Raw genomic sequence first — 22,391 nt, forward strand, 5'->3', positions numbered from 1 at the left:
GGAAAGAACTCACCGGTACTCAGAAAAATATTCTGAAATAAAAACATGTACAAGAACACAATAGAATTTTCTGAAGTCTTAAGACACATAATTCTAATTACATCCATACAACTGATGTACCTCCACACATCTGAAAAATCACACTGGAGGCCACTTTACTGATTTTATGTTCTTGCTCTTTTGACTTAGGCTGTCTCAAGCACTCAAGTGGCAAATCCCGCATTACTTCTTGCATTACAGAACTCAGGGACCATTTTATGTGGTATAGATCACACTGCTGTCATAAAGCTTTGCAAGCTCTCTAACTCTATGGATTGGAAATGAAGAAAATGGAAATATTTTTTATTAAAAAACTCAAAATATCAAGGAGTATTCAAATTCTCAGACTTCAGATAGATTGGTACATTAACATTGTATAGTTCTTTTCTGCTGATTTCCCACTCTCTCTAGTCATGAAACATTATTTGTTACTTGGTACTGGTAATAACTTGGAAGTTGATTATTCTGACTAATTTATTTTTATGACACCTGATTTATTTATTTCTTTATTACAAACAGAATATGACTCAAAGATGATATTTAATTCTTGCTATTTTCACTTTTCAGTACAATGAGCAAACTTTGTCCTTCAAGAGGTAAGCTTCTAATATAGGAAATTACTGCACACATTTATTACCTATATCACATTTGCAGTAATTCAATCTGTTCTACTTCAATCTGCATTGTTAGTTTATTGAGATAATTGAACTTTAATGTTATTCTATGTCCCTGTTTCAGCTCTTATTTTCTTTTTAAATTGCACTGCAGCAATATGAAATTTAGGAAAAAGAAACTAGTTACCTATATGATTTCCTTCAACTGCCTGAACCAAGTTATTTAGAAAGGCAACAAAAGGCTTTTCTGAACTTACCAACTGGACACAAAGATTTTACAATTATAAAGAGTAGATCCAATAGTTTTTCAGAAGCTTACTGAATCTTCACAGCATATATATGAAAACAACACAGAAGAATTCATGCTATGACAGAGCATCTTCTTCCTAACAGTAAACATAGGATAATGCCTCTCAAGAATAAGCCCAGACATGCAGTCTCTACCTTTTGAGAAGGTATGCAATTTCCTGAGGATTTCCTGACCCAAGGTTTGCATGCTGCAAGCTAACCTGCCGGACATTTTTTAATATTAATAATAATAATTCTTAAGCACCATCTGATCATTCTACCCAAGGAATGCAATATGCTCTGAACACTGAGTTTCCTTATGAGTCCAAATATAATGCAATAGTATTTCCAAATAAAATTTCAAAATAAACACGCCATAGATGATGGCACTGTTATGCATGGAGGTCATCCCAATTACTTACAGTTGTAGTTACACCAAGGATTCTGTGGTCAAAGCAGACCATAAAGTGTTTGACAAGTTTGTGTCAGATTTTAAGCCAAGCATGCAGTTTTATTCTATTGATGTTTAAAGCAAAACATCAAAATCATAGAAAACGTCATCGAAAGCTCAGGCAGTTGTGCCTTGTGAAATCCCTTCTCTTTATTTTCAATAAGTGCTGAACACATCTTTTAAAAATCAGATGAAACTTAAGATACTTGAACAGAATAATTACCTGAAGCAATCACTGTTTGTTATTTTATTTTGAATACGGTCATTTTCTTGTTCCTTTTGCATCAGAAGTTTATTGAAAAGAAAGGAAAGGGTTGGCCTACTATCTTCTTTCAGTTGTTTGTTTCTTCTGCCTTTTCAGCAGAGGACAAAAAACATATAAAACCAAGAAAAACACAACCATAAATGTATATGTATTGCTAAGGCAGTTTAGGATAAATTTTACAGAGAATCATGAATACAAGGGGAATAAAAGCAAATGCTGATAGGACAGAACTAGGACAGAACTACAGCTTTCATTTGACTGACAGTAGTCCACATCCATAGACAAATTTAAATTTCTAGGTTCAGTATCAGACACAGGAAAATGAAATCCTGATGTGAGAGATAGGTGGAAAATGAACACCCAAGAATTGAGCAGTTGATGAGAAAAACATGTGACGTAGTAAAGCACATCCAATTCATTGCCATCAGGGACAAATGGCTGAAGGGAAGAAAATTAAGAACAGCCTTGCATCCTCTGCCTTGTTTTACATTTTCAAAAGAAAAACAAACAAAGATACAACCACCCTAAAAATGCCACCAACCCACTCATCACAAAACACCTTAATTTTACCTTACAAAAAAAAAGGGACAAAGGACTGGGAGACTGGGATAAGACCTTCCCAAAGGCATACTTCTATAATCCACTTCTAAAACTGGAAGCTAAATTTGTGAAGTGACTAGATCTACCCTTAGAAGAAAAAGGAAAGAATATGAAAGCAAGCAATGTTGCCTAAGATGAGTGATAACATAAATGCCTCAGTAGAACATAGGGTTAAACAGTGTGCAGAGAGTTTTATCTAACATCCGTTTGCTTTGGACTAGATAAAGTTGAACAATGTTTCAAATGTGAAATATTCTCAATATTGTTATTAAAATTACAAGAGTAAAGTAATAAAATCTATACAGAATTACTTCTACTTAGTAATAACATATATAATGCTAAATTACTTTAGTGCCAATTATATTTGCATACTTGGTAGCAAACATTTTAAAATCTAATGTGCTTTTCAACTTAAACACTAACTGCAAGAGTGTAAAAAAAAAATACAGCCTTATGGGCTGTCATAAGAAATAGCTCAAAGTTAGCATTTTACTTAATTATACAAAAAATGTAACATGAAATCGATTCTTTGTGTGCTTTATTAGTGCCTTGCTTACTACAAAATACTTTTGTATTGCCTTTGTCAACATAAATTAGACTTGCACAATTTTTTTCTAAGAACAGTTAAATTAAATTTGAAGTAATGCAAAAATGGCATTGCACTTATGTGCTTTGCAAGTATAATAATACACTGATGAAGTAAGCTTCTAAAAGCCATCACACCATTGTATTTCCTTTTTATTTTATAATGAAACTTTCAAAATCAAAATTGTTCTTAAAAATGTGTTCAATAATCTGCACCAAGAGCGACTGAGCAATCAATTTGAAATAAAAAAAAGAGCAAATTTACATCATGTCTATAAAAAACTTTAAAACTTGCAGCAACTCTTTATTCATTAAAAATCAAACAGCTGAGAGAATGCTACTAGCAATTAATTTTCAGCATGGCTTGCATTATCATTTCAAGGTCAGGTTTCACTGGCCATGCCTCAGTGGGAGCTCGGTTTTGAGGAGATCACTAAACAGTGCTCACAAGGGAAACATCATTAAACATGTACTTGGAAAACTGAAAGGACTTGCAATGGCAACAACTGAAAAACTCTGCTAGCCTGCCTCAACCCACTCACCCTCCAGACAGAAGCAAGATACCTACACTGCTGATGGAATACTTAAGTCACCCTTAATAACAATTTGACCTTCTGACCACAGATCCAAACACTGATTCAGTTCTGATGATGCCAGATGGGAACACAAAACCAGTGACCAATATTTCTGGGAAAGATAAAAAGCAGAACATCTAAAAGGCTAATTATGCACCAAATGGGCTCAGGGGAAGAGAATGGGCTGATGCTCTTGGTCCCAGCAGAGACCAGAGACCAGCAGCAATCTTTACACATGGGATTGCTACAACACTTGTATAACATAGGGAATTCTGATCTCCAATATTAGCAATTGGGATGTCTAAACACTCATGACACAAGCATAATTTTTCCTTCTCTAGCATTTTCTCCCCCTAAATCCTTTCCATAAACTCTAATTAGTTGGGTTTTTTAAAATACCTTCCTTCCCTTCCTATATTAAACTGGAAAAACGAATCTCAAATTCTATTTCCTAGATGCTTAGATAATTTTTTCTAATTATCAAAGTAATTTATTTTCTCTATGATAATTCTTTTTTTTATGCTTACTCATAATATAATTTTCTGACACAACTGTTAAGATTAAGTAGTTTTTTGTCTCACCACAACCTATCCTGACAATACCAGGGCTTCTAAACAGTGAGGTGACTTCAGATGGCTACAGCATCCCAGCACCTGGTGTAGTTTATGTACCCCCTTCCCATGACTGATTCAGAGCAACACATGGCTAACGACACAGTGACGACAGTTTGAAAACACGCTCTGAAAATAAAAAGCTGCTTCTTTGCAAATAATACTTGGAACGAGCATACAGTTCTGTCTGGTTTTTTTCAAATCCATAAAATACAGAAGGTATGAATTTTTTTCCTTCCTATCTATTGTAATACACTAGGCAGAGAAAATAGTTCTAACCATCTGACTAAGTATTAAAGATATTATAACAATGTACAGAAAAAATGTGCCAGTAAGCTGAAACCAGTTGTTTGTTGCTTTTTTTTTTTCACCAGGCTATCAGAATATTTTTCATGAAATTGAGATGTATTTCAACACATCTATATGTTCGTGTGCATGTAGACAGTTTTAAATCTTAAAACTAGGGTTATTTTTCTTTCATGTCTTCTTGCAGAAAACATTGCCAGCAATACCTGTGAATGGTGAGGGACAGTCGCAAGCAATTGCTGGAAGCAATCAGAGACGGCAAGATTTCAATTCAAGACTAAAGTCCAAACAAAGCTAGATCTTTTCCTGCCCCTGAACACAGCAGAGAATAGTTGCCTCCCCTTTATTTACTGTGGGTTTTTTTTAAAGAAGCTAAGCAAGGATGACTCCTTTTGAAATATGTATTTCACCATGACTGCTTCAGGAACTGTTCATGTTGGTTCTTTCCTCCATGCCTCAAAAAAATTCCATACAAATGGCAGATGAGAGGATATCCTATCTTTCATTGCTCCATGCTGTTTCCTGACCCTAGCCTTCAAGGATGAGCTGCCACTTGCCTACTCCTGCTGCTCAGCTACAGCACTGCATGCCAGACTTTCAATGGCACAAGAAGAGAAAGGATGTTCAAGGAACAGTTTGGTCTTCAGTGTCCTGCACTGCACCTTGATCTCTTCCCCAGCTTTCTAATACAGTGCATCTCAGCTGCTAAATCTGGGTCTCACCACCTTCAGCTCACACCCTGTGCATCTTACCCTGAAGGACCTGGGAAGCCAGGAACTGTCTCCTCACATTACTGGCCTCATGAAGGAAGAGAGTCTACCCTCTTGCCAAACAAGATGAGCTGAACTACATAGCCTAGAAGCAGCTGAGAGGGGAGAGCTTCAGTAGGCACTTGACGATAAAGTCTATCAAGTAGCTCATTCCTAAGAAAACTTAAAAGATAGCAGTGAGCATTTCAAGACCTCGCTCACTCTCCCCTCCCCCTTTTTGATTTTTAAATAGGAAATGCTGTCCTCTCATATAAGGACTTCAGTTGATGCTGACAGAGTAGAGGAAGGGGTGGAAGGGGTTTGGTAAATAAACGCTGCCGTCACCACTTCTGAGATTTGCTCTGTGTGTAACTGTCATGGGAGCAGGAGGATCCTACAGAGAGAGGAAAAGGCCCAAGGGCCAGCAGCTACCAGCTACCAAGGATGCAGGCTGTTAACTCCTAGAGCACACACAGAAGCAGCACCAATACAAAGTCAGAGGTTATCAACTGCTACAGTGAAATGGATTTCAAGATGCTCCAAGAATACCACAAAAATAGAAAAAAAATAAAAAAATAAAAAAAATGTAGAGATCAAGAAGGTGGACACTGACTATACAAGTCCACAAGATAAAAAGTCACAGGGGAACAGACTTGGTCATGTTTAGCTTTACATCCAAGATCTAAATAAGAAGGAGAAAGACATGCAAATGCCAAAAATCTCTGTAGCCTTCTAGAATTGGAAGGCCACTTCCTTTAGTGCAACTTAGCTTATAAAACAAATAAAGGCGAATCTTGCTACACAGAAATCTGCTACATATGCTTTAACTTAGCTAATAAATGTCGTTCAGAGTAATGCTCTAAAATGTGCGAATTCAAGCAATTTCAGTTTATGCATGTTTTATGAATTTTAAGGCAAATAATTCTCTTTTAAATGTCAAAATGCATTTTTTATTAAATTTCTTCTCCAACTACCAGCAGAAACTTTCAAGTGAAAGAATCTGAAAGATTTTCTTATCTGTTGTTGTTTATAGCAAATTATATTCACAAAAAGTGTATTATGGTAAGAAAGTATTCAAAAGTTTAAAATGCCACCTCTGATGTATCAGCAACAAGATTAATGCAATTTCCTTATGCATATGCATTAGGATATCATATTTGAACACATGATTTTCCTCAAGGCAACATTGAAAAACCTCTACAAAAACATACAATGTTAGATAATGTAGGTGGCACAGGCTGAAAAAAAGCAAAAAAATACAACTATGTATGCACTTTTCCTGTATTCCTTGTATCCAGCATTTAAATAATAAAACCAGGTCACAAAAGGAATATCAGAGAATACATATTACTGACAGCTTTAGGAAAAAGTAAGTGCCCCTGAAAGGTTTGCCTGGCCTGTAAGCTACAGATGTTTATTATAATGTTAGCTTCAGAGCCTAACATTTCATTCAGCTCATGCCAGGGTAGTTTACCTACCAGCTTTCTGTATGATGTAGTCACACCACAGAAAAAATGCCCTCAGTTTGCCTCCCAAGTGTAAAAAAGCCAGCTATGCTAACACTCTAACAAATTGATCTTGCAATTGCACCCAAGAAAATCTTACACTACTGCTTTAACATTCATGTAACAGAAACACAGGCATACTAAATACATATTAGGTCATTAGAAAATTGATTCTGGTTATGCTCAAGATATTATTTTTTATTTTCTTGTACCTAATTCAGATCAAGTATTTGAACTTTCAAATCCTTCAAATACGGAAACTGTGTTGTTGTTCCACCACACTATAGTTTAAGAAAAAGCAGCAAGTTCCAGAATGGCACAGAATATTACTGGAAGTTTTGTTCTGTTTTGTTTTTAATGGCACACAGAAGAGCAATTCCTCATTTTTACAGATGATGATGTGATTTTTCATTAAATATACAGAAATCTAGCGGTTGTAACAGCAGAATCTATTACTTCAGAATTAAAGCAGGTTTACTATAAAATGTATTTCATCAATTTGCAGAATACCATAATGACAATGAATACTGTCACTAGATTTGACTGATACAGAAGATGTAGAGACTCTCTATCAGCTACTTCAAAAATAGGTTCCCACCTAGTAGTTTAATTTTTTTTTAATTTTTTTTTTTTTACATTAAATGCTATCACAAAACCCAGTACACACACAATGCTGGGAATACAATGGAAAAATAATTATTCCCTCTCTACAAGCAAATGCAGGAATTAGTATACAGCTAATGGTTACTCAGTTCAGACTGGAGAACAGATTCCAGAAAAGCAGCCAGTTTGAAGCAGGGCTTGAGGTTTCACAGTGTTCCTAACCAACAAATCACAGGTTACCAAAAACAAAGGCTCTCTCTTCTAGCATATTCTAGACACACCAGTGATCAGCTTCAGAGGAAACTAGATTACTATTTCCCCATTTCAGTCAGTATACAAAGCCCATTCACTATATATTAGCTGAACTCCAGCAGAGAAACAACTTGACAAGTCAGAAGCTGAAGCAATATGTGTCAAAGAGATTGAATTCCACTTTCATATTAGTACAGAAGAAGACAGTATCTGATTATTGCTTGGAGCATGTGGTTGTTTAGGGGATAATGCAAGCACCTTAACACTGAGGAGTAATGGAAATTGTCTGTCTTGTTCCCATTCTTTCTGAGACAGTCACTTGTGATACGTCTTGTTACACTGCCAGGTCATTTCTCTCTTCAGGCTGCTTAAATATCACCTGTCCAAGTTGACAATACATCTCTCCAATGATGACATTATGCTTTGTCCCTTGCTAAATAGCTAAGAACTCATTTTACCAAGGATGAAAAGTTACAGTTTACTTGCAGAAATTAAAACATTAGAGGCCAGCCACTATGTTAGAGGTCCAATTCTTAATACTATTCATCTGCTAGGATGTTCAGCCCACCAGCAAAAAGGCATCTTATGCTGCAGCAGCCCAGGCTTGTGTCCTCCTATATGTTCTTGTCCCTCATAAAGGACACTACCCTTGACATGGTTACATTCAAAAGAGATGGATTAAATTATTAAAATTTCAAACAAGCAAGCAAAAAAGCATAGGCAATTACTTCCATGTTCTTTTAAATGCCATCACATACACTGAGACTCCAGAGTTCCCACCTTAAACTTGCAAGTCCTTTCTTAAACACAGACAGAAAGCTGATTTGTGAAACCAGTACTGAAGAGTGGTTATACTTGTGTCCACTGTGGGAAACCAATCAAATCAATACAGTGAAAAAAACCCCTAAGTTTGTGAACTGGCTTTATTTAAAGCACAAGGCAACTAATAAATTCTGAACTGAATAATTCACAGTAAGACATAAGGATCATGATTATATATGTTTATTGATTTCTATACAATATTACTGTTGCATGTATATATTTTTCTCATTGTATAAACTATGTGTATGTGCTCTGAATATGCCCATTAATAAAGTAACAATGAAAAATGTCTACCATCTTAATTTGTCTTTCAGACAGGCATTCACTACCTTTTCCCACTAGTGCTAGGTCAGATGAATAATACGTATGAAACTATTTACTTGTTTCTTTTCTGTATAGGTTCTTATACTATATCCATTACTGTACTATCTGTGAACTTTCTGCAAGTACGTTATCCAATGTGAATAATTTCTACAATATGTTATTTGTTCCCTCATCCATTGTTTAGATAGAAGTATCTGTATTTTTATTTCAAACTTTAAATTGTGTTTCATAGCTAAAGGGAAGGAATAGCTGGGGTTGGAGGGGAGGTAGAGTTATGTTCCAAAAAAAAAAAACAACCATAAAGCTGAGCAACAGAAAAAGAAAACTTGGTAATGGCAACATAAGGAATCTTAGAGGTGAAGTGGCACACACACATAAAAGGAACATGCTCAACCATCACGACCCTTAATTATGGCCATTCAGAGGATAAGAGACAAGTGCTAAGACAGCCCAAGAAAAAATAAGTTCAGAAATAAATTGATCTCCACTGCCCTTTCTACATTATGATTGCTGCATTCTTCCTATACTCCTCATTCCATCCCTTACTGTATTAAGTGAATACCAAGAGTAGATTCTGCATGGACAGACACAGAAATGGTGGTCATGCTAAGAGCTGAATAAGAGCAGTTGTACTCGCTCATTTTTTTAAAGGGGGGGGTCTATCCACCAGACCAAAAGAATTATATCAGTAACAAAATTTGTCAGTGAATAAAAATTTACTCTCCAATATATGATCTTAATTGCACAAAGTTCTAATTACAAACTATTAATCTGTGGGAAGCATTCAGACAGATAAAATCAAGATCTCATTGCAGACAGCACAATAAAAGTAAGAGAAATATTTATTCTGAAAAAAAACCAACCCAAAACAATCACACGAGATAAAAAGAACATGAAAGAAACTGCTAGGGAAATATGCATATTAACCTGTAGTTACAAATGGCATTGAAACACAAAGTGAACTGATTTCTTAGCAACAAACAGAAAGCAGGTTTCTTGAATTGCAGTTCAGCACTGTATTTGAAGGTTGTTACTTGAAGGAAATAAGGTGCAACTGAATGAGTTTATTTGTAATCGTCTAAGCTGCTACAAGTAGTAAAGTATGAATGCAGCACACCGTATTTCCTGTGGGTACCCATGCTGTGACATTTCAGCCTAATTGGGAGAGTTCATTTTACAAATAAAAGAAGGCACATTGTCAAATATGTTTTCATCAGTTCCTTACATTGAGTATAACTCTCTAAAATAAACATAATAAACTGCAAAATGTGTGCTTATGGTACTGTTAGTATCTGAAATGTTTAATTATCTGAAAGATAATTAAACATGTTGCTATTTCCAAGAATAATGAATAGCTTTCAGCAATTAATAATGACCTGGGAATCAAAATGCATAAAATGAAATTATTTCAGAAGTAATATGAAATGAAAAATACTAGTATACAAACAAATTGGTAGGCTGTCTATGCAATGGAGTTGGCGATGTGAAACAAGGAAAATAAGTTTCTACCACGTGAGAAACCATTGCCTAAATCATGTGTACCCCTAAAAGCAGTATTCATTCTTGTTACTTCACACCTTGACAAGATCTTGTTTCCAGATTTTAAGTTTCTGTCAGCATTATTTTATTTTGGTTTTCTAATCCTCTGGACAACAACTTCTTGTACATCAATATACCTTTAATTCTACAGAAAAAGATGCTACACAGATTTGGGAAGGGGTCGGAGAGATGGGGAATAAAGGGCTTGGGTCAGAAAGCAAGAAATTTAGTAAGTAATTTCAAAGACATCTTTACAAGCTTTAAAACATTCTCCAATTCTAAGAAAAGAGTTATTTATTTTTTTTTCCTTTAGTTTACACAGCTGTGGACTACAGGATCTCTTTTTGTTACAGCACAAGAGTGACAGCCCTAATGGTCAGTGATTCCCACAACATGTCAGCCCATGCCCAGAGCCTGAGTCCCTTCACTTCCCACTCCATACACATGGACTCCTTTGTTTTTACCACACTGCAGCTGGACTACCTGAAATGCAGATTTGAATCATTCAATTCAAACCACTGTAAATTATTAATCCAATTCTTTTTTAGAGTGGGTTTATTCTCCAACTTTCAAAATCTATTTCAATTTGCCTGCTTTATCATAGTTATATTTTCCTTACAAACTACACAGAACTGTTCCTGATAGGACCTAAATAGAAATGTTTATTCAATTAATCCATAAAAAGCATCTTCGATCTATCAGCCAATTCTTCTCCATTTTAGTTGATTTTATTCTGGTTTCTTAATCCACATGTTTTTGATCAAATTAAATGCATTAGAGAAGAACAATATTGGTTTTATTAACCAAATCTATAATCTGATTTTAAAAAATCAAGTTATTCTGACAAGATCAGTATTCCATAAACCTGTTGATTTTCTCTAAATCATATTACTTCCTTAATTCTTCATTAATCAACCCTTGTATTGGCTGTTCCATTATTCTGTTTAGAATTAAAGTCAAGATGACAAGCTTTTTATTAATTGGGTGATCCTCATCCTTCATGTCATTATTTTTTATGCTTGTTTTCAAATTATCTGGAACTTTCCAGGGCTGCTCCAGATTTTTATTTCATTTTATTTTCATTTTCTAAAATAGCAAACAAAAGCAGCTAATATTAAGAGACTTGACAAGCCATTTTAGGGTTCTGGACCTATGGATTATCTGAAGTGTAACTTGACGTTAGCTGCTGCCCGATATGCTCCTTTACTTACTGCTAGAATGGAAACTATTTTATTATTGTATGATACAAAAGCATCACCTGAAGAATTAAGAAAGTGACATTGACTCAGTTCTGCTTCATAGTCTAGATTTAAGTTAGGAGAAAAAAAAAAATGAAGCTGCCCACCTTTAAAATGAAACGAAGATGAAATAAAATATTAAAAAGCAAACAAGAATTAAATGAAACACAAAGATTCATCTAGCAGAATAAAGCCCAAAGAATCAATGTCAATAAGAACCAGGGCTTTTGGGAAGCCTGTCCTAACCTTGGGAGGATGTTAACCTGAACTTTATCCTGATCTCACACTAGCCTGAATGACATGAATTTCTCTGTAATGGCTTTGGAGGAGAAAGAAGTGGCTGGGGAGAGAGAAAGAGTAATGAATGCATCTGGGAAATCTCATCAACATCCCTCGCCATCCAGCACACACTGCTGGCATTGCTTTTCTCTTCTTTCCACATCACCACTCCTGCTGCTCACAGCTCTCCCTAACTACTCCACACAACTCCACCAGTAGTGACAAAATAACAGTAAAATTTAGTGTGCTTCCAAAACTGTGCATTTAAGTGCTGCAATGACAAGAGCAACTTTCAAAACCTTATTAAAAATGTCCTTGCTTAATTTTTAAGAGTGATAAATGAAAGTACAATAAAGGCAGTTCTATAAAAGTTTGTTTTATGTAGGTCCTTATCATTTTTCAAACACTATAAAAGCAATATTGTACTCCTGAACAGTCAAGAGACCTTAATTATGAAAGTAAACTAGATTAAAGTATCAAGCACACTAATGAATCACACTAAAAATTATTTATTTCTGTGGAAATAAACCAGGAGTCACAGCTTAAATAAGAGCTCCAGCCTTCTAAAGGGACAAGATTATCTCTACCTGCAGTTACATTCTTCAGAAGCAAACACAGACCAAGAAATTCACTACCAGTCCCCAAACTCTAAGAAGCTGTAATCAGGCTCTGAGTTATCTGGCCCGAGTGCACCCATAGCATTTTCAAGTGCTGCAATATGAATTATTGCCCACGTCCATTTTTTTACAGCTGGAATGGGCACCGTGGATTAATGTGCTGCAATACATTTTCTTGTCACAGATAGTGCTCCTCTTGGAAGTGTGATCTATTGACTAGTTACATGCACTTTGGATAAATCACTACAGTCTCAGTGCTGCAGCACTCTCTGTTCAGGGAAAGGCTGATGAACAAGCCGAGGCGAGACAGGAGATGGAGGAATCACTTGCGAGACAGGGGAGCTCTGGGGAGGTGGCAGCTGCTCCTTTTCCTCCCCCAGCCGAAGTGGCATCTAGCAACCTTCACCAAAGAGCAAGCCACTAACTTCAACTGAAGGACTTCCCTCAGCTCAGTGGTCTTTGCACAGAAGCCCAGAGTGGCCAGCATGTTAGGTGTCAATGATCATCACTACATCTTGCTGTAAGTAACTTGTCCCACCCTGTCTGCTGGCAGAGTCTTCAGAAAGAAGGCAAAGGAAGATGCCACTGCACACAACAGAAGCTTTGAAAGGCAGGTGGCCACACTAGATTCCACCTCAGTCTGCCATGCAAATACAAACTGAAGAGCATCAGTGTGATTTACTGCTGAATATGATCCTATACAATAAAGAACTAGCCATGAACACATATCCCAAAAACAAAGCACTGGAGAATTCAGGAAACCTATGTCTCATTGTATAACGAGACACTCGCAATGTGGCAGGAAGTTTCCAGTTAGTGCAGAGGGAGCTTGCAGCTGCAAATACAAAAAAAAAATGATACTAAGCAAGGCTGAATATAGCAAACAAAAGAAGTTGAAAACTAATTTAGGGGAGGTCAGTGTCTGAACTTGCAGTTTTACTGCCAATTCAACTGAGTCATCAGCATTGCGCTCTTTTGAAAGAGTGGATACCATGCTTAATTTACACAATTTGACAAGAACTTGGCTAGGCAGTCTGCCTGATCTCCTGCTAGGTAACTCAGCTGTGCTACGGTCCTTTCTTATGGATATAAGCATCATTAGGATTCCATATGTGGTATGGGTATCTGAACAGTGGCAAACAAAATCATTAGCAGAGCGTGGTCACATGTGCCAGCTGATGGTCCAAATCAGGTAGTTCTTCTGCAGGATGCTCTTTCAATAACAATTCTGCTATTCAATCCTAAAGGGAATATGATTAAGTTCCTTAGTACAGACTTTCTCCATTGTTTAAATACTTTTTTTTCCCCCCTCATATCATAGCCAATTGGTAAACCTATATGGAACAAGAGACTGGTGCATTTGGTATCTGCTAGCAAGATCTTAAATGTTGCAAATTACTACCTGGCCAAAAGCCCAGAAACAGTCACGAGTGCCAAACACATTGGTAAACAACAGCAACTTATAAATACTGGTGTAATATGGGCCTTTCTGCAATGACAAATGTAAAATTTATTTTAAAGTATCACTTTAATTTACTGTCAAGTTGTTCATCTTTAGCATACTCGTGTTCAACTCATAAACAACATAAACATGAGTTATAAACCCACATAATTTAAGTGCTCTAAATGTATTTAAGCTCCTTTTTAAGTTATGTAGCCTCTAATGATACCTGCTTTTAGGGGAAAAAAAGTTAAAGATTCTGTTTGAAACATTAGGGTAACCACCCTTCCTTAAAGACAAATATTTTCTCTCTCTCCATGTTTTGAAAAAATTGAAATTATTGAAAATTACACATTTATCAGTACTTTTCTTAGCTTTCAAAGATTTAAATAGTAACAGAAGATGCACTATGGCAAGAGACACAAACTAAGAGTGAGTTTATCCAGTCAGTGCTGTATTTTCCAGAATCCTTCTGGGACGTGGAGTGTACCCAATATTACAAACCCACTGTCTCACACATCAACATCCGAAATTCTCATACTCAGCACACGTCAAAGTCTATAAATCAAAGCTCCCCACCTTGAACCCTCCACCTCCACTCTGCAAAAGTAAAAGACAACACCACCTGAAGTAGCAATGTACACATCCCACAGATTCTATACTGCACCGTCCCTTTCACTAAACTCACTTTAAAAATCAATTACAGATTTATGTAACCAGAACAACAGTTTAATTCTCCACATGGTCATGCAAGGCCACTTTCTCAATTCCAGTATCACTGCAGTCCCTCTGTTAAAAATGTCAAGAAAATGGAAAAACAAAAACAAAAACAAAATCATACCACTTTTGTTTTTCAGTATTTCCCCATGTTTTTTGCTGTTTGTTTTGTTGTGGATTTTTTTATTTGCTATAGGTGAAATCAGAGGCATCCTGTATTCTGTGTACATTGTTTTCACAGTTAATAAATGTGCAGATTGGAAAGAAACACTTTGCTTTTGAAAAAGGCATGTAGAAAGCAGCCCAGCTCCCAAACCTTCAACTGCAGGCAATCATTTGTCAGTGGCTGCACCGCTGAACCAACGTCTCTGCTATCGTGCCTGGAAACTGATGGTCACCAACAGCTACATCTTCATGATGGATAATGACACTGAACAACTGCATAGCAGTAGTAACAATACTAATACTTAAGAATAAGTAATTATATGAATTAATAATAAAAGGTAATCCTAAAATATAAGCAATACATACTGTTCCATTCTCAGCTCTGATAAAGCTATGAAGATTCTGTCCTCACTAATTTTATTAATGAAACCAAATAATACAGGAAACACTTTACTAAAAGCAAGTAATTTGGAAAACAAACGAACACACCCAGGACTTTTTCCTCCACCTGCTCTACAATTCTTCATGTTTTACTAAAAATCACACCCTTGCACTGAACTTAAGTAAACTAGGAGTGAGCAATTCCACTGTGTACATATATTAAGCTCTGGATAGGCTGAACTATTGACCTCCTTTGCCACTAAAATATCAGTTAATCATAAAACTGAGCTGTGAGCTGTTACTCAGAAGCAACAGCCAATATAAGAGAGCAACTTCTAACTTATGGTTAATAAAGCAGGCTAAGTGCACAATTTCAGATTACCACATATTTTCTACACCTCTCCAAAGGAAAGGCAATCACAACTCACAGGATACACTCAGAAGGACCACACTCCCCAAAGCCACAAAAAACAGCCTAAAGCATTACTTCTGATTCAAGTGCTACCCTCTGCCTTTCGTTTTGGTTTTAAGATATTTGAGAAGTGAATAACTTGAGCAATGACACTGGACAAGAGGTATAATTGTAGTGAAATGAAGCCCAGGTGCCCCATGAGAATTGATGGGGAGGAAGGAGCCTTCAGCACCAGCAGTTTGAAATAATTTGTGTCTAACCACCCGTGGTCAGGAACACAATGCCGTGCTTGGCACCGACTTCAGCTGTGCTTAGAAATGGAAATACAAAGCACACACCTCGCTTTTTCAGAGGAAAATGTCAGAAAATAATGTTTTGCTTCACATATTTTAGACTTACTGCAGCCATTTAAAAACAATGAATGGCTTCACTTATTTGACTGCTCAGCACTAATTGCAGACTGATATAACAACACGTACGTTTTCTAGCAAAATGCCATCACTCAGGACAGATTACCTGGGAAGTGCTGGGTAGACAAACACACTGTCGGAGGACTTTTAACTAGTGGAAGAATTATCTCTTCATTAGAAAACAATTTTGTTTAGCATTAGCAGAAACATTTACTGAACCAGTCACCAGACACTGGTTTTGCTATTAAGAAGATGGAAAATGATCTAAATACCTAATAATTAATGTGCACATCTGATACTGACTGAAGTACAATAATTGCTCAAAGAGTTCAGAAGTAGGATACATCTCCAGCAAAGCACAGGCCAACTGATCAATAACATGTTATTAAGAAGTGTCATGAAATTATAAATACTGAATGAATTATGTGAAAAATAATTTTCAATCCTAATTTGAAAACAATGCTAATATTTGCTTAGATATTAAACCAACAGAAAGCAGAATACTAACCTATTCTTATTGATGTGTCAGAGAATTTGCTATCACTGCTACTTGGAATGGAAACATTAAAAATCACCAGATCAACGTTCACTAATGTGTTCTAAACCCACACAGACAGTAGTCAAACTTCATGATGAAAATTTTTCTTTCCTGCCACCCCATTTGACACTGAGCGGATGATCAATTATAATTTGCTTCAGATTTTTAACTAATACATGCAAAACTTATGGAAAATTAACAAGGAACAATGACAGAAAAGAGAGTATCCTTTTGAAAAACAAGTGATCTTCTCAGAAACAAGAATTAGGAATAATTGAATAATCTCCAGAAAGAAGATATTGCTGCAGAGATGTCATCTAATACAGCAGAGTAAATCACCTGCCAGTCCCTCGTACAATACCAGCAGCAGCAGCAGCCACTGCAGAGTGAGCTGTTCCGTTATTAGCCTTACCTTTCCTTATAAATCTAATAAATCCTCTTCTGAAAAAATAATGTTTATAGTTAGCCTTTTATGAGCAAAATGTATATAAATAAATATAAATTTAAAAAATTCATATTGATTTGGGCTTGCAGTTATCTTACAGAAGCCTTGGGTGAACTCTTTGGAAAAGGAAGGTCTGTCTGCATTTTCCAGACAGATAAGGAGGCAGCAGGAGTACCTGCTGCTCAACCTGGTGCCATCCCTGGCTCATTCCTCATGGTGGGTACAATCCTTCAGTCTCCACAAACCCTTGCTACCTCACCCTTTTTTTAATTGAAACTGGTTAACAGTAACATTTATTCACCTTCACTTTCACTGAATAAGAAGAACCAGTCATACAGCAAAGCAAACATCTTGACATTTTCTTATTAAAATAATACTGTCACAGAAATTCAGATTTTTCTTTTAAATTATTTTTTTTATCCGGTTCACTTCACAGTGGACTAAACAGGGTTGAAAATTAGTCTCAAGCCAGCCACAACTTTCATGCCTATATGCGAGTGTTAATTAAGTTAAAAACAAATTAAAAATAAAATTACACCCACAATAACATTCTTTCCCTTAGCTGGCTAATAAAAATATATCACATAACTCATTATTTCTTTTGTTTTCTTCTCCCATTAAAAAGCTTCAGTCTGTCACACACTGAATAACAGAAAATCTATTTTTTTCAAGCATTGGGAAAAAGAAATGGAAAATTTGGGACCTGTTTGTTTCAGCTCAACCTCTTTAAAACAGAAGCTCTTTTCATATCTCTGTTCTTTCAGAACAATGTCTAAGTCAATTCAATGCAATAAATCAATTATTTAACCTGCCTTAGATCTCAACAACTGTCATCTTAACCAAGATGGACACACAGATCTTTTTACTTCATAGGAAAACCAGACTATATTATAAATGAGATCACAAATTTAAAAAAAAAAAAAAAAAAAAAAGCCTTCAGCTTAGTCTTGTTCCAGCTGTGTTCTTCTGCTTCTGCGAATACTAAGCTCCATTTAAAAAAAGACTGATTTTCTGGGATTTATACCTACTGACTTAGTGCATTCCAAGTCCTGGCTTGTAATCCAGACTCTAACCCTATTCCTTAAGTAAGCAAGTGGTCATCCAATGCTACAAAAGATCTTACATAGCTGTTCCATTGAGGTGTCTTGCAAACTTGTGAAAAAGTATTTAAGTTATATTTCCATTTTATATATGCATACATATCCACAACACATGGAAATCTGCAACTGCAGCTCCTCTTTCTTGCTATTTTAGTGCAGCTTTGAATAGACTGTTATCAGCACTCTGCTAAATCTAATATAGTGCAAACTTCAAAATATTGTAAGCAAGGCCCTAAAAAACCTGAGATGAGGAAAAAACCCCACAATTTAATTTCCACTTATTTGCCTCCCAGTCTGATATTCAAACGTATAATTTTTCTCCTCTTCAACTGTAAGACACAGGCATTATCTTTCTTCTTATGAAAGCTCAGATTTAAAAAAAAATTAAGTAGCTTTAGAAGGAACAGCATATAACACGAGTTGGCAGTGCTTAATTTTCTTGGTGCTGGCCTCGCAGGGTGACTCAGAAAAGTAGAAGCAGAATGCAAGGTTCAGCAGCATGTGATTTTGGTGATGGCAGGTCAAGAAATGGAGAAAAGAAAACATTCTACTAGTATTTGCTACTGTATTTTAGGCGTTGTCAGAGATTCTGGCAAGCCATGCAGATACACTTGAAAAAAGGAAAAAAAATGCCCAAAAATACTGGGTTTGATTGTTTGTTTTTTTTTTAATTCTATGTCTTAAGCACATTCTTGTTCTATGTAAGTGCCTTTATGTGCAAGTTTACTTAAAGTGTAAGTGAAAATATTAAGGGTAAAAAACAGGTGGTTTCCCCTTTCCAGAAATGATGTCTTCTTCCTTGCATGAGAAGTGAAAGGCTTTCTTAGCTTTCTAACATCTCACCTCCTAACCTATCTCCCAGGGTTAGCAAATAGCAACCTAGAGAGTGACCAGGCAAAGCAAGGGACATAGCAAATCCATATTGGCCCAGAAACTTGGAGATCCTGTGAGTGCCAAGGGAAACCTTAAGTTCTGTTGCATGTTAATTAGAGCCAAACCTGCCAAACAATTAAATAATTAAATAGTTTTGCTTGGTTTTATTTCAAAGACACACTCACCTGCACATTTGGTCCTGGTGATGAGTGGTGGTCCTGGCTGTCCAGTCCCACCTTCGCCTGGTCTGGTGAGCAGGACCCGAATCTCATATTCCGTGTCAGGGTCCAAGTGCCAGAGCTTGTAAGTCGGCGCATTGACAGCATGGGTTTCAGTCCAGGTCCCAGATGTCATTCGGTACTCCACTTCCTTCAGGATAATGGGTCCATCCCCAATGATGGAATTGGCATTCAGCTGAATGAGCAAGTACGTGGGCCCAACACCCAGCAGCTGTGGGGGGGCTATTGGCCGAGGAGGCTCTGGAGGGGACACAAAAAACCCAAACAAACAAGTCAGTGACAAAACAAAAGCTGGAAAGCCATTGAAGAGGGCTCTTTCCACAGAAAGTTCTCAGGTTTTGGTCAGCAAAGAATTCAAAACTCGGAAGTAAAATCAAACTGACATCAACAAAGAAGAGCTGAGGAGAATTTCAGCAGATGGAAGCAAGTGGCGCATCACTGGCATCTGCCCAATGCTATTTTTTCCATTTAAAAGTCTCAGCTAGGGACCACAAAATCCTATCTGATTTATATATTGCTACTTTTCAACATTTTTTCTGAAAAATATCTGGGTTCATGCTCATTTATATGGTTTACTATGGCAATAACTTGAGATTTTCATAAACATAAGTGATTTGCTTTTGTTGACAGAAGCCATGCATATCCTTTTTATTAAGAAATAGTTGCTATAGTTGACACACTAGCACTGCACAGAATATTCTTAAAAATGAGTATCATTGCAGTTCACTTTAAATCCACCAGATGCAGTTGGGGTAAAAGATACAGATGCCTCTTACAGGAATTCAGAGTACTCTGAACTGCGCAAAAGTCTCAGAATGACAAAATGGTGACGGATACTATAATGTATAATATTGTTTTACTCTTCATTAACGTACTACTGATTTAGAAATGCAAACAATAGTACAAACATTGCCTATGGTCTTTCCTGTTCTTACCAGCTTTGCAACAAAGTTGCAAAATGAAAAGCAATGATGGACCAAACTGGGAGGTGAGATTCCCCCTTACCCTGAGAAGTGTTTATGTAGAGAAGCAGCAACTTGTCTCAGTGTGATTTAGTTTAAGAAACAAATCACAACCAACCTGCACTTTTCTAATAAAATGAAGCCACTGATAAACATGGAAGGTTCATTTTCATTCCAGATGGCTCATATTTCAGCTCATTTGTTTCAGTTAATTAGGCAACAATGCTAAATTCAATGCACACAGGGGTTTCACACAGCAGCCGTGCAGAACTAACAATGCAGCAACTCGGAGCAAGTAGAGGGGATCTCATGGCTATTACATAAAAAATAACATTTAACCCCAGACCATAAGTTTTCCGGAGAGGGGGGAGCTTCTCATTCCCACTCCCCTGACCCCTCTGCACAAGAGAAGTTAAGACACAGAAGCATTGCACATATTCTGCCTCACAGGAATGACCCCACCAATGTCACCAACAGAACCTGTGAAGGAGGTGGTGCTGATGGAGGGGCTGGCAGAGGGCACCCCAGACCTCCTCTAACATCCCACTCTTCCTGCATGGGGAGATTCAGCTAACAACTCCCTGGTTCTCAAGTCCAGCAGTAAAGTTTCCTCTAAGGATACCAGAGCTGGCTCTCAGCAGTGTATTTACCACCTCTGTAAGTAACCAGGTTTCCTACATTTTGGTACAAAATTATTTCTTGCGGACTTTTTTCTAAATTAGCTACATCTCAAGTCACTCAGTTTGGACTCCAGGGAATCTGTGTACCTCCCATACCAGTGGCAAGCACAGCCCAATTTCTTCTCCCAAAGTGAAAAGATGAACACTCTAAAGTGCTCCCATTTCAGCTTCAGGATATACAAAACTCTACAAAGTATCTCCATTAATTATTAACATGTTTTACTCCTTTTTTGCAAGAAATGTGCATATGAACTAATTCAGATCCCTACCTACATCAAAGAACAGAAATGCAGCCGGGCTAATGATGGCATTTTATTTGCTGTGGAACTAACATATTAAATGTCAAACTAATGAATTCTAAGGTCAGTGCATATTAGGGAAGAAAACATAAACGTTGATGAGCATGATGCACTACCAACTCCAAGTTATAAACCTCTAAAACATAAGGCTATGGTTAGAAATACACACTTTGATTAAGTGCACAATTATCACAAATAAAACCTCCCATTAATGAGACTAATATACCATTGCATATTAAATTTTTATGTTAAGAGGTAAAGCATATTCTTATATTAGCATATGCTTTTTTTTTTTAAGCTCTTGAGGACAAGGAGACTTATTTATAAAGTCTCTCCCAGTTCCAATAAATTATGTATGAATTTTAATCAGTTAGCAAATGAACAAGTAATTGTTCTGCAGCTTTATTAATATTCTTCATAATACAATATACTATCAAAACCAGAGGTGAGGTGCAACCAGAAATCCCAAAAGTACACTAAGTATTAACTGAAGCATGCAATCCCAATATACCATGATAAACTTTTCTGATGTTACCCAATTAACTTTCTATTAATTATACTAATTCATTATTCTGCAACTGGATCCATCAAATATTTCCCAATTATAATTTCAAATCACATAATTTCCTTTTATATATACAGCAACCTGAAACTTCTATGGTTTAAAAACTCCTCTTGATAACTGTAAGACAGAACTAAGCCCTTATTAATGAGTTGGTTGCCACTCTCATAGCAAATGTCACACGTGCAACAGTAGTCCTCTTTCAGTGAGTTTTTAAACACAATTGCCATCCTTCAAGGAGCTATTATTGCTGGCTTTTCACTCCACCAATCTGCACCTACCTAACAGCAAAAAACACTGTTTTGCAGTGTCCTGAGAAGATAGGACACCAAAAATATAAAGGCTCTTATATGAGGGGGGAAAAAAAAAAAAAAAAGAGATGAGAGATCCCCAAAGAAAATAATCCACTCCAAAACTTGGTCTGTTTTATAAACAATATAAAAATAACAGCTTTAGCCAAGACAAGTGACAGCTTTGGAGGCAAGAGCCTGGCTCAGAGGCAGTGTTGCAGGAAGCCGAGATTCACCAGTTACCCTTCACACCAGCCCCTCTCCTGCCTGGCTCTGTCAGGTACTCTGCCTGCAGATGTTCTCTACTCAAAGGCATTTTGTAGCTTCCAGTCACACCCAGCCACAGCCAGGTCAGGTAGCACAGAGACATCCCTCCACCCCCCCACTGCCCTGGTCGCTGCAACCAAACTGGAGAATTTTACTCCATATTTCAGCCAGAAGACAAACCACCTCCCTTAATGATTATGAGCTGATGTGGCTAAGGCACATGGTATTCCTAGCAAGCAGCTTTCTTTGAGCACAGTTCCTCATTTCTTGGCCATGAACCGTTTGTGAATAGCCATGAAGCTTCTAAACAACATTCTATGAAAAAAATTTTCAACCCATAGATGGTTT

The 22,391-nt window shown here is 36.8% G+C and overlaps 1 protein-coding gene across 1 annotated transcript in view; it reads right to left on the reverse strand.

The window, feature by feature from the left end:
* The window catches only part of PTPRK (protein tyrosine phosphatase, receptor type, K), a 291,634-nt gene that overhangs the window by 126,383 nt on the left and 142,860 nt on the right, over window positions 1-22,391 (reverse strand). Inside the window, exon 5 of the mRNA XM_009999118.1 lies at window positions 18,930-19,223. Within this exon, the coding sequence (XP_009997420.1) occupies window positions 18,930-19,223 (294 nt within the window). The remainder of the gene's footprint in view (window positions 1-18,929; window positions 19,224-22,391) is intronic.

The sequence above is a fragment of the Chaetura pelagica genome, unplaced genomic scaffold (assembly GCF_000747805.2).
Source record: "Chaetura pelagica isolate M959 unplaced genomic scaffold, ChaPel_1.0 scaffold90, whole genome shotgun sequence".
Classification (NCBI taxonomy): Eukaryota; Metazoa; Chordata; class Aves; order Apodiformes; family Apodidae; genus Chaetura; species Chaetura pelagica.